The sequence below is a fragment of the Rhinatrema bivittatum genome, chromosome 2 (assembly GCF_901001135.1).
Source record: "Rhinatrema bivittatum chromosome 2, aRhiBiv1.1, whole genome shotgun sequence".
Lineage (NCBI taxonomy): Eukaryota > Metazoa > Chordata > Amphibia > Gymnophiona > Rhinatrematidae > Rhinatrema > Rhinatrema bivittatum.
In genome coordinates, this window is record NC_042616.1 from 60308954 (window position 1) to 60324889 (window position 15936).

The 15936-nt window shown below is 44.4% G+C and overlaps 1 protein-coding gene across 6 annotated transcripts in view; it reads right to left on the reverse strand.

The window, feature by feature from the left end:
- The window catches only part of SETD2 (SET domain containing 2, histone lysine methyltransferase), a 384325-nt gene that overhangs the window by 224836 nt on the left and 143553 nt on the right, over window positions 1–15936 (reverse strand). For all 6 annotated transcript variants that reach the window (XM_029588239.1, XM_029588242.1, XM_029588241.1 and 3 more), the window contains 2 exons: window positions 4808–4885; window positions 2870–2967 (listed from right to left, as the gene is read on the reverse strand). In XM_029588239.1, coding sequence (XP_029444099.1) covers window positions 2870–2967; window positions 4808–4885 — 176 coding nt within the window. The remainder of the gene's footprint in view (window positions 1–2869; window positions 2968–4807; window positions 4886–15936) is intronic.

Sequence of the window (15936 nt, forward strand, 5' to 3'; positions counted from 1 at the left end):
GCTTCCCGGCTGTAACCCGGGCGGTCTCCGGCTGCGGGGGGAGAGGGCGAGTACCTTCACTGCCGCGCTCGAGGAGGTGCACCCGCTGCCTCTAGGCTGTGCCGAACTCGTCTCGCTTGGGGGCCAAGTCCACGCTGGGACCGAGGCTGCCTCTAGGCCGCGCCCGAGCCCTTCCCGCTCGGGGGCAGGTCCCTGCCGCGAGTTGGCCACCGGACCGAGGCACTCACCCTCCGAGGGACCACGGAAGTCACCCCGGGAAACTCCACTGGGGGAGGGACCGACTGGTATCACCGCAGGAGTGCGGGACTAGTAGATATCGTCTAGAAATTTAGTCGTTAGAATTTGGAAGAACGCTCAGCGAGTGTGAAGGAGCTCCAAACTGCTTTGGAGACGGAAATTACTGAATTGCTTTACTTCCTGTGGGGGTATATGTACCCGTGCTGACGTCAGATCCATCTCCAACTGCTAGCACGAGCACACTATACCCACTTGTTTTGAGTCCATCTGCTACACGCTAGGAAAGTTATGATTTCCAGTATCCATATGCTCTTTTCTCAAATATAATTTCATGACTTGGTCAATCCACACATTATCTGCAAATCTTTCCCTCCTCCTCCTGCTGACAGGGTTTATAATACTTTTCTTCTCCCCCAGCAAAGACCTCTGCATGACACAAGCCAAGCACACAGGGAGCTTTTTCCTGCAATCCAATGCCACCGTCCTCACTGCAAAATTAGTCACTCAGCCCCAGAGAAAGTTCTAACAAACCCCGGAACGCCTACTTGAGATTATTTTTCTGCCGCCAACACTGTTATCCCGAGCTAACAGACTCTTCCATTCTCTTTATTCAAACCTTCAGAGAAAGCAAGCTAAAGGAAGGAACCCAAAACTTCAATAAGTGGTTTATAGAAAAGAGAGAGAAAACCCTCCCTAAAGCAAGGGGGGGGGGGGGGAGGAGGAGGGGAGTAACTTACAACTCTGCCAAGACCCAGCTCCCAAAGGAAGCCCTTCATCGTCACGCTAGGTTGTATTAGGGGAGGGAGTCTGCAAACTTTCATTCCAGGAGCAGCTCAATAGGGGAGGGAATCCTGAAACTATTACCTTAGCAGCCAGGTCCAAAACTTCCTCTTCACCCGGTCTAAACACCAGGACTTAAAGTCACAGAACATGATGCTTGCCTACCATCTGCTGGACACAGAGAATACTGGCAGGCTGAGTGTAGCATGAGACTCTATAAGGGGTGACGTCAGTGAGCCTTTTGTTCTCTGTCGCCATCTGCTGGTTGCGGATCATAACCTATGCATCTGGAATGATCTGGCTGGTTGATGAGGAAAGCCTATCTAGTTTGCCCCTTTTCCGTTCTTGTTGCAATATTGCAGACCCTACTTGACCTCTAGCATCACTATCATTTCCCTACAACTAAGGATACTCTGAGCTTAGCCTATGCTTTTTTGGATTCCAATGGATTTTTTGCCTCTACAATTTTCAATAGGAGGCTGTTGCATATAGCTACCATCCTGTATGTTAAGATGTACTTCCTTCTGTTACTCACAAGTCTGTTACTCACAAGTCATCAAGACCAACCAGATCACCATACCTTGCAACAATACCCACTCCTACACCCAAACTATCCCACCTCGCTTCCACTAAACAACGCTCCATCTCCTTAGCTGGTCCCAAGCTATGGAACTCAATGCCCACCAGTCTTATGCCTCGAGATCTGTCCAAAGAAATTTAGACATAAACTTAAAACATGGCTTTTCACGCACGCCTACTCTTAATCCGCCCTCCCAGTTCCATTCCCCCCCCCCACCCCTCTTCTAATCCAATCAACCACCCACCTAGATTCATTCCTCCCCCTCTACCCCCCTCCACCCCTTCCTCACCCCCCAACCTCCCATCTCTCTCTAACCTAGCCCCCCCCTCTTCCCCCAGCTCCTCCCCACCACTCCCTCACCTTGTATATAGAATGTACATAATAGAATGTATATAGAATGTACATAACTCCTGCTTCTTGTAAATAAACCACCTTCTTTCCCTCCTCTGTTCCCAGCATACTCATAAAGTTCCAAGTTACTTCCCTGCCCCTTCCCTTCCCTCCCCCCCCAGTTATAATATCAGTTACAATGTAAAGCCCTGTTGGCTGAATTTGCTGTTGTCTGGAAACCGATGTGATGTCTCGTGCGAATGTCGGTATAGAAAAATGTTAATTAAAATAAATAAATAAAAGTCTACCTACTTTTCAATATTTACAGAATGGAATCTCACATTTTGTATCAAGAACAACTGTGAATGTGTTATACTTTTGCCATATCCACAGAAATTTCACCTCTGTACCTGTGCAATCCAGGATTACAAATTGCAGTTCAATAGGTAGCAAAAGATGCATTTCCTTAAAAGATACTCCTGTTTTAGGACTCTCTCTTGTTATTAACCTGTATTAAAAGCCTGTGTAAATGCGACACTTGGGTTCCATGTGTTCCCCTGCACTATTTAAACTGGTTCAGAATTCCAACAAGAAGTTTTTTACCTTTTCAGTTACTTCTCTGCAATAAACTTACTGTGAAGTTCAAGTTTGTGTTCACACTGGTTATGACATGAAATGATTACATCATGAGCTTGGAAAATGCAGCCTAAAATTTGGTGATGTGTAAAGCTAAGTTCAATTTAATTTCACTGAGCAGGAGCCAGAGAGGATAAAGCAGTGCTTACGAAGGAGGTAGCTGAGTGGATGCGAGCCAGTTATAGAATGGCGAGGGGCCCACATGAAATACTTTCACCAATTGTATCTTTATAGCTGGGTAGAAATGCTGCATGTTTCAAGTTTAAAGAGCATAGCAACAGAAGTAGTTCTCCCACAAATACCTACCCATATCTCTGGAACTGGTAATCAAAGGTCAGCTCAGAGCTTGCAGGAACCAGTCTGGTGGTAAAGAAGCCAACCCTCAGCTGTCCATTCACAGTCCACTGAAGAGTGATAAAAATATAATATCCAACATTAGTGCCATCACGCATCTAAAAATGAGCCTCACACTTGCACAAAAGCTTAAAGAATTCCATGCTAATGGAAAGCATTTTAATGTAAAATAAAGGGCTGCGTCTAAAAGCACCAGCTGACTTTGGCAGCTGCTTTCCTCCTAGATTTAAAACTAAGGGTGTCTGGCTGTTTGCCTATGTGAGCAAGCAGGTGGAATCGCATGCAAGTATCTGACTAAAGCCTTAAAAAAAGCAGATTCTGATGTTTTCAGTCATGGGTCATTTTTCTAATGCATCTCTTAAAATTCTAAGATGAATAAAAAGTTGAAATGTTCCCTTCTACCTACATCTTTGGCAAAGTACAAAACCAGTATTTCCTTTATTTTGTTACTGAAAATGTATGTATGATTTCTCCTTTAGGAACGCTGTCATTCTGATACAGTATTGTGCTGTTACAAAAGCCAGCAGAAACATAGGTTTCACAAATAGCCTCTAATAAATAAACAAGATGCCTGTACGTACAATCTCTAGAAACAGTGGACACTTAGCAAATGGGTTCATAGTCAACAAACATAATATTAACACATCTTGCTGGCTACAATTAAGGCTGAATTAAGAATGAAATCTGATCTCTTTATATATACATCTGGAAATGGAAAGATTTTTATAATTTGCTGATGATGTAAAGGGGTAGCAAGGGGGAAAAATTAGCATCTCTTCCTTTTGGATCACAAATCACAATAAGGATTTCACAATTCCCCCCTCCCCCCCCCCAAAAAAAACAAAAACAAAAAAAAAACAAAACTGGCAAATGGCTGTTTTGTTTTTTTTTCAAATTAATATTTGGAATAGCTAAAATACAGGGGACTGGCCTAAGGGCTTGGCTGCAGTGTTGCCGTGAGGGAGATCTGAGCCTGATTTCTGCTCTTTGACCAGCACAGGGAAGCTGCAGTGGCAGTGCTCTTAGCCCCCAGCGAGGCGAGCCTCTGTCACTGCACATCAGAAACACATGAGAACCAGGCTAGGGGTGCACACATACTCGATTCTGGAGGGATCTGCAGTCTGTTAGCCCAACTGAGGACTGTTGGTGCAAAGGATGGAAGTGGGGAGAAGATTTAAAAAATGTGGAACAAAACTCACAGCACCATATCCTAAATAGGGGCCGGTATGAATGAACTGAAAGCTCGAAGTAAGAGGAGGGAACTGCTGGACGGCAAAACCCCAAGCAACCAAGCAACCAAAATAACCCAACACAAAACAAAAGATTGACTATCACAAACCAGAAGGAAAGTGGTGCTGGAAACTATCCAAACCAGTCCCTCGTTTGATATAACTTAACATTTAAATTAGAAGTTGAACCTATGATTTTGCTGTAATAAGTTGGTGTGAGAGACTTGGATTCAAATCTCCTTTCCAACAGGGAGTTATGCCCTGGAGAGGTAATGAACTTGAGCTCCAGAGAGGGAAGGTAGCAGGATAAAAGAGCAGGGTAGAGGTAATTCTTAGAGACTTCCCTCCAGCTCTGTGCTGTCCAAGCATCCTATTTGGGGAGGCTGGTGAAGAAACAGCGTAAAGGAAAAAGGGCACATGAAATTGGGCTCATTATTCTTTTTTTCCCCTCAATGCCAGGTCTTCAAATGACAGTCCAAATAAAAGAATGCAAAATGGTGGAAGACTGACAGATGCCTGGATCAACAGATGGAGGCCGTCCACCATACTTCTAAAACTAGACTGTAAAGGGGAATATCTCTCTATTTTAAACAGTCTTTGGTTAGTCTTATAGATTAATCTAATCCAAAGATATCTGCTGTCTTTCATTGTTTTTTCTCACCTTTTGCGTCTCACAGTTTGGTTCACAGCTGTGGTTCATAAAACGAGAGCAGTTTCCTTTCTGGGTAGCATCAATTATCTGGGAGAACACACACAAAAGTACAATTGTGAATTTTATTTAGACACAAAAGTTATGTCTCAATACAGCACATATTTATGTACTGCATTTACTTTAATACATCTAGTTCAAATATAACAATGTGAAATTACTTCTTACCTGATAATTACCTGACAATTTCTTATGTTCCTTGAATTCAGTCAGACCAGCTCAAACAATTGGGTTATGCATGCCAACCAGTAGATGGAGACAGAGATCAACAGGCTCATTGATACCACACCTTATACACATCCTTGTCACCAGCTTGTCTGTATTTCTGAAACAAGATAACTGTGGACATGAGTGTTTAAAATCATGAGAAGTCTAGAACGGGTTAATGTGAATCAGTTATTTACTCTTTCGGATAATAGAAAGACTAGGGGGCAACTCCATGAAGTTAGCATGTGGCACATTTAAAACTAATCGGAGAAAGTTCCTCAAACACTCCATATGCCAAACACACCATACATGGAAATACACCAGGGAAGTGGAAAACTTCCTAGGTTTCAGGAGCTTAGCAACTGATGCCTGAGAACAAACTTTCTTCATCAAACAGGCCCTCTTTAAGGGCTAGACATTAAGACAAAATCAATCCAGATCCTTGTGAAACATTGGATTCTGGGGCAGTAATTCCATGTGAGATGGCAGTCTTTAGGGATGGCCTCAAAGAAGACATTTGAAGTCCATGTACCATGGTTAATGTGATCAGTCTGGAGCCACTACCACCACTAGATCCAGATGATAAGCGATGCTCGGAAGTACTCTGCCTATCTTGGGCCAAGCAGGAAATATGTACAATAGTGCCTCCACAGCTAGTTTTATATTAAGGCACTGAGCCCGGACAAGAAAGCGCCCCTCTTTCTGCTGAAAAACTTGTGCGCCTTCACATTCTTGCTGGTCATCATCAGGTTCAGATCCAGCAGACCTCCATCTGTCCACAATCAGATCAAACACTCTGAGAAGAAACCATTCTTCCAGGTCACTACATAACGACTGAGGTAGTCCGCCTGCACATTGTCCATGCCTGCTGAGACGCCAACAGGGCTTCCAAATTCACTTCTGCCCACTGAAGAAACAGATCTATCTCCAACAATACCTGAGGGCTTTGTATCCCTCCTTGATGGTTTAAGTAAACTAATGCTATGGCACTGTCAGACATTATTCTGACTGCCTACCCTACTGTCCGAGGTCAAAATTCCAAGAGAACCAGCCAAATTGCCCTGGCCTACAATTGGTTGATGGCACAGCTCATTTCTTCTGTCATCCACTGTCCTTGAGCAAACAGTTCCTGACAATGCACTCTCCAGCCTGACTTACTGACATCTGACTTTATTACGATCCAGTCTGGGGTCACCAGGTTAACCCTCCATTCCAAATGCTTGCAGCCCATTCACCACTGCAAACTCAGTCTCATTGACTCTGGCAGCATCAAATGTTCTGAATAGTCCTGTGACTAATGATTCCACCTGGAGTGCAAGACTCTTTGAAGAGGATGCATGTATGCCCTTTCCCACAGTACTAGGTCCAAAGCCACTGCCTCAGAACCGAGAATCTGGGGGTAGGTCCACACCATCACATTCCTGACTAATCCGAACATCCGGAGTTAGCCACACAACTTCTGAATTCTCTGGCCCATTAGATGAACACAACCTATTTTTGTATCGAACTGAGCTCCCAGAAACTCGTGTCTGGGACTGCTGAAGATTGCTATTGGGGAAATTGACACTACACCCCAAAACCTGCAACAATTGTATCACCAACTAAGTGGCTGATGCACTCTGATATGACTTCACCCGTATTAACCAACTGTCCAGATAAGGATGAATCATAGAAACATAGAAATGACGGCAGAAGACCACCAAACGGCCCATCCAGTCTGCCCAGCAAGCTTCGCACTTTTTTTGTTTTCTCATACTTATCTGTTTCTCTTGGCTCTTAGTATCCTTTTGGTTCTCACTTTTTTTGTTTTCTCTTACTTATCTGTTTCTCTTGGCTCTTAGTATCCTTTTGATTCTATTTCCCTTCCACCCCCACCATTAATGTAGAGAGCAGTGTTGGAACTGCATCTAAGTGAAATATCTAGCTTAATTAGTTAGGGGTAGTAACTGCCGCAATAAGCAAGCTACACCCATGCTTATTTGTCTACCCAGACTATGTAATTCAGTCCTTGTCTACCCAGACTATGTTCATTCCCCCTGCCGTTGAGGTAGAGAGCTATGCTGTATATGCGTGAAGTATCGGTCTTTCTCCCCTGCCGTTGAAGCAGAAAGCTATGCTGGATCAAAAAACTTTTTATTCAGAGTCGCGGCTGCTACCACCATCACCTTCAAAAAGACTCTGAGTGGTTGCCAGCCCAAAAGGTAGCAAAAGGATGAAACTGAAAATACTGACTCAGCACTGCAAATCAGAAGAAACGCTGATGATCCTTCTGAATCAGAATGTGAAGATAAACTTCTGTCAATCCAGAGATGTCAGAAATTCTCCTTTTTGCACCACCATAATCATCGATCACAAACTTTCCATCCTGAAGAGAGCCACCTTCAAGAAGTCACTGACTTGCTTCAGGTCTAAAATGGGATGAAAGGTTCCTTCTTTCTTCAGAATCATGAAATAAATGGAGTAGAGGCCCAAACATTCCTGGCCTTTCAGCAGTGGGATTACCATGTGAAAGTTGAGAAGTCTCTGCAGCATAGACTTTACAGCCTCTCTTTACTCGATGGAATGAGAAGGGGAAACCATAAAAGCACTGCAAAGTGGATGAGTGAACTCCAGAGCATATTCGTTTTTCACAATTTCTAGACCCACTGGTCTGTCATGATTTGGGCCCACCTCTGATAAAACGGAGATAGGCAGCTGCCTACCACTGGCACCAGATTCAGGGCCACCAAAAACTCACTGCAATGCTTTAGAGGAGCCTGCTCCCACTTCTCCTCCTTTACCTCCCTTTTTCAGTCGAAAGGAACAGAACCTAGAATAAGGCCTTTACCTCTGCCTCAAAGGGCTGCTCCACTCTCTACCAGGATAGTGGTGTACTTTGCCAAACATACCAAGGCATCTACTCTGGAAAAACAAAGTTTTCCTTTACTTGTAGATGCAGCTTAGCAAGGGAACAAACTTTCTTAAAATTATCTTCCGGAGCTGTCCATTTCAAATCAATTAGATATGCACTGCCTGGTGAAGAAGGAAGAAACTCTAGTTTCTTAAACTGACCATAATAGAGTCCTCCTCAGGAGGGGGCGGGGGTACTCCTTTTTGTCATTCACAATCTGCAACATGTGCAGGGACTGAAAAATCAAAGTCATCAACTCATTTTTATGAAAGAGACAGCATGGAAGTGTGATTTTCTCCAACAGGAGGAACCTCACCTTCCTCCAATTCCCCCTCACTATCACCCAGAGGAAATTTCTTAAAATCTTCCAAAGAATCCTCTGAGCCTGAGAAATTCTCCTCAGGGAATTCTTTTCGCCTGGGGTTTCTTTTTCCCCTGGGAATCTGCTGGGGTAGAGTGCACTAGGAGAGCAGACATAGTAAGGCTAGAAGGCAAGAGACAGTCCTTGGGGCTGCACTCTGTCCCATGCAAAATGCCTGCAATCCTCTGAAAATTTCCTGTGAAATCATTGCCCCAGGAAGAGAGGGGACATCCAGTGTAGAGGCAGGTCCTGCTACAGCTGCAGCAGCCCTAGACCTCTGATCCAAAGTAGCACCCAAAAGATGCTCTGGGCTAAGAGGAGGCAGCCCGACCACCATTTTGCTGTCCTGTGGCTGTAAAATGGCTGCTGGGGTCTCCTGAGACACAAGGACAATCCCAGTTCAATTCATCATGTCCCCAATGCGGAGCCTCCCACTGGCAGAAAATAATATTGAAGCAGTTACCCGTGGGCCAAAAAACACTCCCTGAAGGGCTTCAATGGGCTGTCTGCCTGCACCTTTCACAAGGGGCAGGCAGTGCAGAGAACATTTTTTCTCCTGCGATCCCCTGGTGGTGCCATCTTGTACATGTACTCTATGACCCTAATCAATGCAGCCCAAAAAACCAGAAATCCATCAAAACCAAGAATTCACAACCGGAGAAGAGAAAATCTCTCAGGAGCTCCCTCACACTAATGCTGCATTGCCAAGGTCAGCCACTACTGAAACAGGCCCTCTGTTCACTCTTCTTGCCTGTGTTTTTTTTTTAAACTTTATTGCATCATCTGAAGAAACAAAGACTTCTTAAAGAAATATCATCTAGAATTGGCAGCAAGGAGTGGCGCAGCAAGGGGGGAGGGGATATGGGTGGGGAACAAAAGAGGAGAGGGGGTTGCCCCAAACCTTCTGGGAGCCCCCTGGTTCTGGATTGCTCAACAGTTTGATCCCTATTCTTTTTTTTTTTTTAATTAAAATCTAGGGACCCCACTCAGCTGAAGAAGGGAAGGAGGACTAAGCTGTCACTTCAGGAGCTACAAACCTTCCCTGTTCGGCCTGCCAGGCCTGAGTCCATAGGACGATATTGATGGCCTACTGTCTGCTGGAGACACTGGAAGACTGGTGTCAGCACGGATACTTATAAGGAATGACATCTGCGAGCCTGTTAAACTCGGTCTCCATTTGATGGTTGGTGTACATAGTCGTCTGTCTGTTTATACACCTGAGATTAATAAAACTGGTCAGTGGAAAAATCTTTTTTTATGGTATAGACGTCACAGAATGAAATATGGCAATTTCTGGAAGAATCTCACAGATTTTCTCTAGACTCCCCATGGAAATAAGTACTTACAGACCTTCAAATGCAGGTTCTGGCACAAATGTCAAAGGAGAAGCCTTAGAATGGTATAAAGCCAAAATGGAGGTACCAGTAGATGTGGAAGGAAAGGAACCACACACAAAAGAAAACGGATAGGACACCATCAACTCATGGAGAATGGACCACCAGATATAAATACAGTCTTCCACACGCAAACAATTACTTACATTCAATCAACCAGAGTATCTGTGGTTAAAATACCTATGATGGACTATTTAGTGGAAATAACAGATGAGACCTGAGGGCGCCCTAGTGTGGTTCGGAGAAGAAATAGCTAAAAGCAAAAGCAGCTTATCTGTAATAGGTATTCTCTGAAGACAGCCCTTCACCAGAGTCACATCACTACATTTGGTGCCAGGCAGATTCTTTCAAAAGCTTTCTGGAAAGGCGTAACATCTTTTCACTGTTCATGTGTGGTTATCATCACCCCGCCACACCCCCCCGCCAGTTCCATATAATAGGTCTCACTTGGGGGATGGAATCCTCCTGTCCTGCTGGGGAACAGCAAGTAACTGGAGTAAAATTTCCACTCTCTCTCTTGTATTGGGAACCAGGATTAAGACAGAGGTTGCACTGAGGCTACATCCCTAACATATCTACACAAAATATCTCCCTTCACTGCTAGAGAGACCCCCACCTCCAGGACTGAAACAGAAAAACTCAGAGACCAAGTGCCTACTCGTATGCAGACCAACTGGACATTTTATCCCTACTACTCCAAGTGGTCTGCAAGAGAACCTAAGACCGCTAGAGTCCCACGGCAAGCCATGGGCCTACAGTGGAACCTGGAAAATCTAAAACAAAAAAAAATCTTAACGCAGACTCAAATTTCACTGAAACTAGTCTACATAAGCAAAATATGCTGCTAATCAAAATTTTCATTCCAGGAACTGACTTATCAAATTCAATTTTGCAATTTAATACCAAACAAAAGCAATTTACAATCTTCCATTCTTAGAGTTAGTATTAGCTCTTAATTCCATCTAGAAGTGCATAAAAGCATGAACGACAAACAGGCAGCTGTCAAGAAATATACGATGCGTTGTTGATGTTTCTTGTATGTGGTTGTGTTAACGCTGTTCTGTCATTGTTTTAATTATGAATGTACTGAAGTAATCCGCTGAAAACTGCAGATCAGCAGAACACAAGCCTATTAAATAAGTAAATAAATAAATAAATGAGTGGGCCACCTCTGAACCTTTCCCTTGGGTCCCCCCCACTGCCAAATCCTTCCCTCATATCCCACGCCCTCTCTAACACTTGTGTCCCAAATCCTAAATCCTTCTCGTTTTTCCCCTACCTATCCACCCTTCCCTTCTGCATCTTCTTTCCTGCACATGCAAGTCTATGTATGCCTCTTTGTTGTCTTTCTTTCTGTATTCTTTGTTTGATCTGCCTTCTTTTCCTTTCTCTGGTAACTGATTGGGTTAAGAGTTCTTCTTTCCATTAGTCTACACCAGTGATGGCCAACCTTTTGAGCTCAGTGTGTCAAAATTCATAAAAAAACCGAGCATAACTCGGGTGGTGTGTCACTTCTAGAAAAATCCATAATTGTGATATTTGTAGCTCTAATTAATAACAAAGTTATAATTTTAATATGTACTGTATTTATTAATAAAGCAAAAACAAATAATTCTTTACCTTACCTGCTTAGTGACTTTTTTGTTGCTGAATTTCATCGGCTAAATCTTCAATTAAAACACTCTCTCCCCCTCCACCCAAACTCTTACTCCCCTGGATTTTCTCATACACACTCATGCTCTCACACTCACTGGCTCCCTCACATACACACACACCCAGGCAGGCTCCCAGTCATTTTCACACCACTCCCGCTCCATCCTCCAGGCAGGCACCAATTCATTCTCACACACACAGACCCCAGGCAGGCACCCATGCATTCACACACATACACCCCCAGGCAGAGTCCCATTCATACACATGCACACACTGAAGGCAGACCCCCCTCTCTTTTGCCAGCAACCTCAGAACCTCTCTCATTCCTCTGCTGCCACTGTCACTGCTGCCACATGACTACTGGGGATGTTGCTATTCTTGCACATTCCCAAAGATTACATGTGCCAATCACTAAAAAGAATTTTTTTTTTTACCTTTGCTGTCTGATCTTTGTTTTCTAATTGGTTGGTCACAGGCTTTTTTTTTTCCACCTTCCCTTTCTTATTTTTTTTTTTTTTTGCCAATTCCTTTTATATTGTCTTTTTTTCTGTTTCTTTTCTCTTCATCTTCTTCCCTCAAATACACAGTCAGGTTCTCATTCTCACATGCATTTCTCTCTCTCACACACAGGCTCTCACTGTCACATGCTGTCTCTCATACAATCATTCATACACACAGGCTCTCACTGGCACATGCTCTCTCTCATACAATCATTCATACACACAGGCTCTCACTGGCACATGCTCTCTCTCATACAATCATTCATACACACAGGCTCTCACTGGCACATGCTCTCTCTCATACAATCATTCATACACACAGGCTCTCACTGGCACATGCTCTCTCTCATACAATCATTCATACACACAGGCTCTCACTGGCACATGCTCTCTCTCATACAATCATTCATACACACAGGCTCTCACTGGCACATGCTCTCTCATACAATCATTCATACACACAGGCTCTCACTGGCACATGCTCTCTCATACAATCATTCATACACACAGGCTCTCACTGGCACATGCTCTCTCTCATACAATCATTCATACACACAGGCTCTCACTGGCACATGCTCTCTCATACAATCATTCATACACACAGGCTCTCACTGGCACATGCTCTCTCTCATACAATCATTCATACACACAGGCTCTCACTGGCACATGCTCTCTCTCATACAATCATTCATACACACAGGCTCTCACTGGCACATGCTCTCTCTCATACAATCATTCATACACATAGGCTCTCACTGGCACACGCTCTCTCTCATACAATCATTCATACACACAGGCTCTCACTGGCACACGCTCTCTCTCATACAATCATTCATACACACAGGCTCTCACTGGCACACGCTCTCTCTCATACAATCATTCATACACACAGTCTCTCACTGGCACATGCTGTCTGACTCACACACACAGGCTCTCTCTCACTCCCACATGCTGTCTTACTCAAGCACATGCAGTCTCTGCAAACATTCAGGTCCTCACACACAATCTCTCAACTCATCTCATACACGCGCGCACACACACACCCACCCACCCTCTACAGACCCTCAGCCTCTCTCTCACCTCTCGGCCTCCTCTTTGCGGGTCGCCGCAGGATGGGCTCTGCAGCGGCCCTGCTACCGGGCTTCTTCCTCTTCTCGGGCCGCTGCGACTTAGGATTCGCGGCGGCCCGTAAGCGCAAGTGATGCTCCTCTTCTGCACGCGCTGATGCTTCTCTCCTTCCTGCCCACGCGGCTCCGGCAACGTTTACTTCCGGGGCCGCACAGGAAGGAGGAGGAGCATCAGCGCGTTTAAACGCGATCTTTTTCTTTGGGCTGTGGTGACGTGGGCCTGTCGCTGCGCCGCATGCGCCCGGGGGCATTGGGGGGATACTAAAAAAACTAATTTTAAAGGGTTGGCGCAGCCGATAAAAAAAAAAAGGCTCGGCGCAGCCAATTAAAAAAAAAAATTCGATAGTCCCGAAACACTACGCGTGTCAGCAAAAACGGCTCGGCGTGTCATAGGTTAGCCATCACTGGTCTACACCTTGTAATATTTTCAAATTCTTATCTGTTGTTGATGGAAAAATACTGAGGGAAAAGTATGCTCCTCGACCCCAAGCCATGCCACTTTTCTGAAATTTTAAATTATTCCAAGCTGTAACTAAATTTCTACGTATATAGGCAGAATTTTAGCCCTTAATTCCATCTAGAAGTGACCAAAAAGTGCAACAGACTTTGTATATAAGGCAGACTTTGTGCCTTATATACATAGACAACCAAGAAATAGAATAGATTAGACTACATGTAACAAAACTGGATGATGACTAGAGATTGTAAAGCCCACCCTGTTGCAACTATTTATTTAATTTATTTAAAGGCTTTTATATACCGATGTTCATGTACTGGTACATATCACGTCACATATAACTACTTCATATCTACTGGTACATTACTTCTGGTACTTCATATCTACTGGTACATATCACGTCACATATAACATACTTCATAATTACTATATCACATATAACTACTTCATCTCCAGCTTTAAACTAGCTTCCCTACCACTAAAGGATCATCTGTGCTTGTCCCACTGCTTTCCTGATTTCCAGTCAATTTTATGCTTCAACCATCTCCATTGGGATGGCTATATTGGCCTCATAAATGTGGCCTCTATCCTGAGACAGATTTTTCAAGATTCATCAATTATGTGGCAAATTTGCATAAGTTTGCATGTATTTGTATACTAACAAATATATAATTTGTTTACTTTATAAAAATAAAGTCAATTTCTAACATCTGTGTCCAATTAAGTTATTTGGTTCTTTATTAGAGGAAAAGAGATCTTGGTGATTGGTGCTGGAGGAGAAGTAGAAGGGATCTAGGGAAAGAAGGGGTCTTAGAAGAAAAAATAAAAAAGCTATCTCAGGCAGGAAGGTTAGAGAGATAAGGGATGAAGGCAGACAGAGGTCGGAGAGGACAGGGGAAAAAGGAATGACAGGGGGGGAGGGCGGAGAGATCAGGGAAGGGGGATCTAGTGTCAGAAGAGGAAGAAATGATCCATTCACACCACCCACCCCTGACAAAAATCAATCCTCTCTCTCTCACACACATACTCCCTTCAATCTCCTCATTCACACCCCACGCCTCCTCCAGTCCTCTCAGTCTTCCAAACACCCCCCCCTCTGCTCATCTGTCACACCCCACAGAACCTACAATTCCTTCACTCCCCACAGCCCCTTTGATACCCTCACTCACTAACCTCCCTGCATCCTTTTCAATCATCTAACTCCCTTGCTCACCTTTCTATTCTCTCGCTCACTCACTCTCCTGCTTCCCCCTTTGATGATTTCATTCACTCCCTCTCCTGCTTTCTCTGATCCCCTCACTCACTCATTTCCCTCCAATACCCCCTCACCTTAACTCACACTCTCGCCCTGCAACTCGAGATCCCCTCAATTCACTCTTGCCTTCCTGCTCCTCACTCGCACTCTCTTCAACAAATCCCACCCTGCACCCCCTTCACTCTTCCTACAACCGGAGAAGCCCTCATTCCCTCTTGCCTCATTGTCTCCTCACTCACTCTCGCCCCCTCCCCTGTACTCGCACAGCAGCAGTGCAATGCCACAGGCTGTGTTCTTCTCCTTTTCTGCCCAGGGCTGTGTAGCAGTAGCAGTGGCCGTGGCATCCAAGGCAGCTTATCTATTCATCACTCTTTCCTCACCCCAATCTCCGCTTACTAAGAGGAGCACAACGGCAATGCAGTGCTTCCGACCACGTTCTCCTCCTCTGCTGCAAGCTCCCAGTCTCACACTTTGAACAGTGCAGAACTACAGTGTCCTGCCTGGTTCTAAGGACAACACTGGCGGCATGACAGCAGAGGAGGACCACACGGCTTAAAGTGCTGCATTGCCGCTGTGCTGCTCCATCCTCCTAGCAAGCTGTGATCGGGGCAGAGAGAGAGAGTAAAAGGACCAACCCACTGCCCCTAATGCTCTGGCACTGTTAGTGCTACATTGCCTCAATCTCCTGCAGCGATTCCATGGCGATTAAAGTGCTCTACGGGAAGGCCTGGATTTTGCGGCCCTTCCCGTGGTCACAGAATTTGTAGGAGACCAAAGACCTTGCTCATAATAAGCACATCTGGGAACTTTAAATAATCGATAAAAAAAAATTACAAAAAATAAAAGGCTCTAAGAGCCTTCTATGCAATAAAGAAATCAAATGGCCAAATTCATGCCCACCATTTAAAAATACAGCTTAAAGCTATTCCTTAGCCTCATTCAATCAATTCTCCTATGCAAATGAGTCTGATCCCCAGTAGAAACCCTACACCTCCAGGTCTGCCAACAAAGTACTCCATGTACACACAAACTCACCTAACAATAGTTACAAAGCACAACTAAGACATTTTCCCTTAATCTTCTACAGCTGGCAGCTGAGATAAATCCTTGCCCGGCAGACTGGATGGGCCAGTTGGCCTTTTTTTCTGTGGTCATTTATTTTACAACTTTTTTTTTGCCATACAAAAAGCAGAGTTGCTTACCTGTAACAGGTGTTCTCCTAAGACAGCAGGATGTT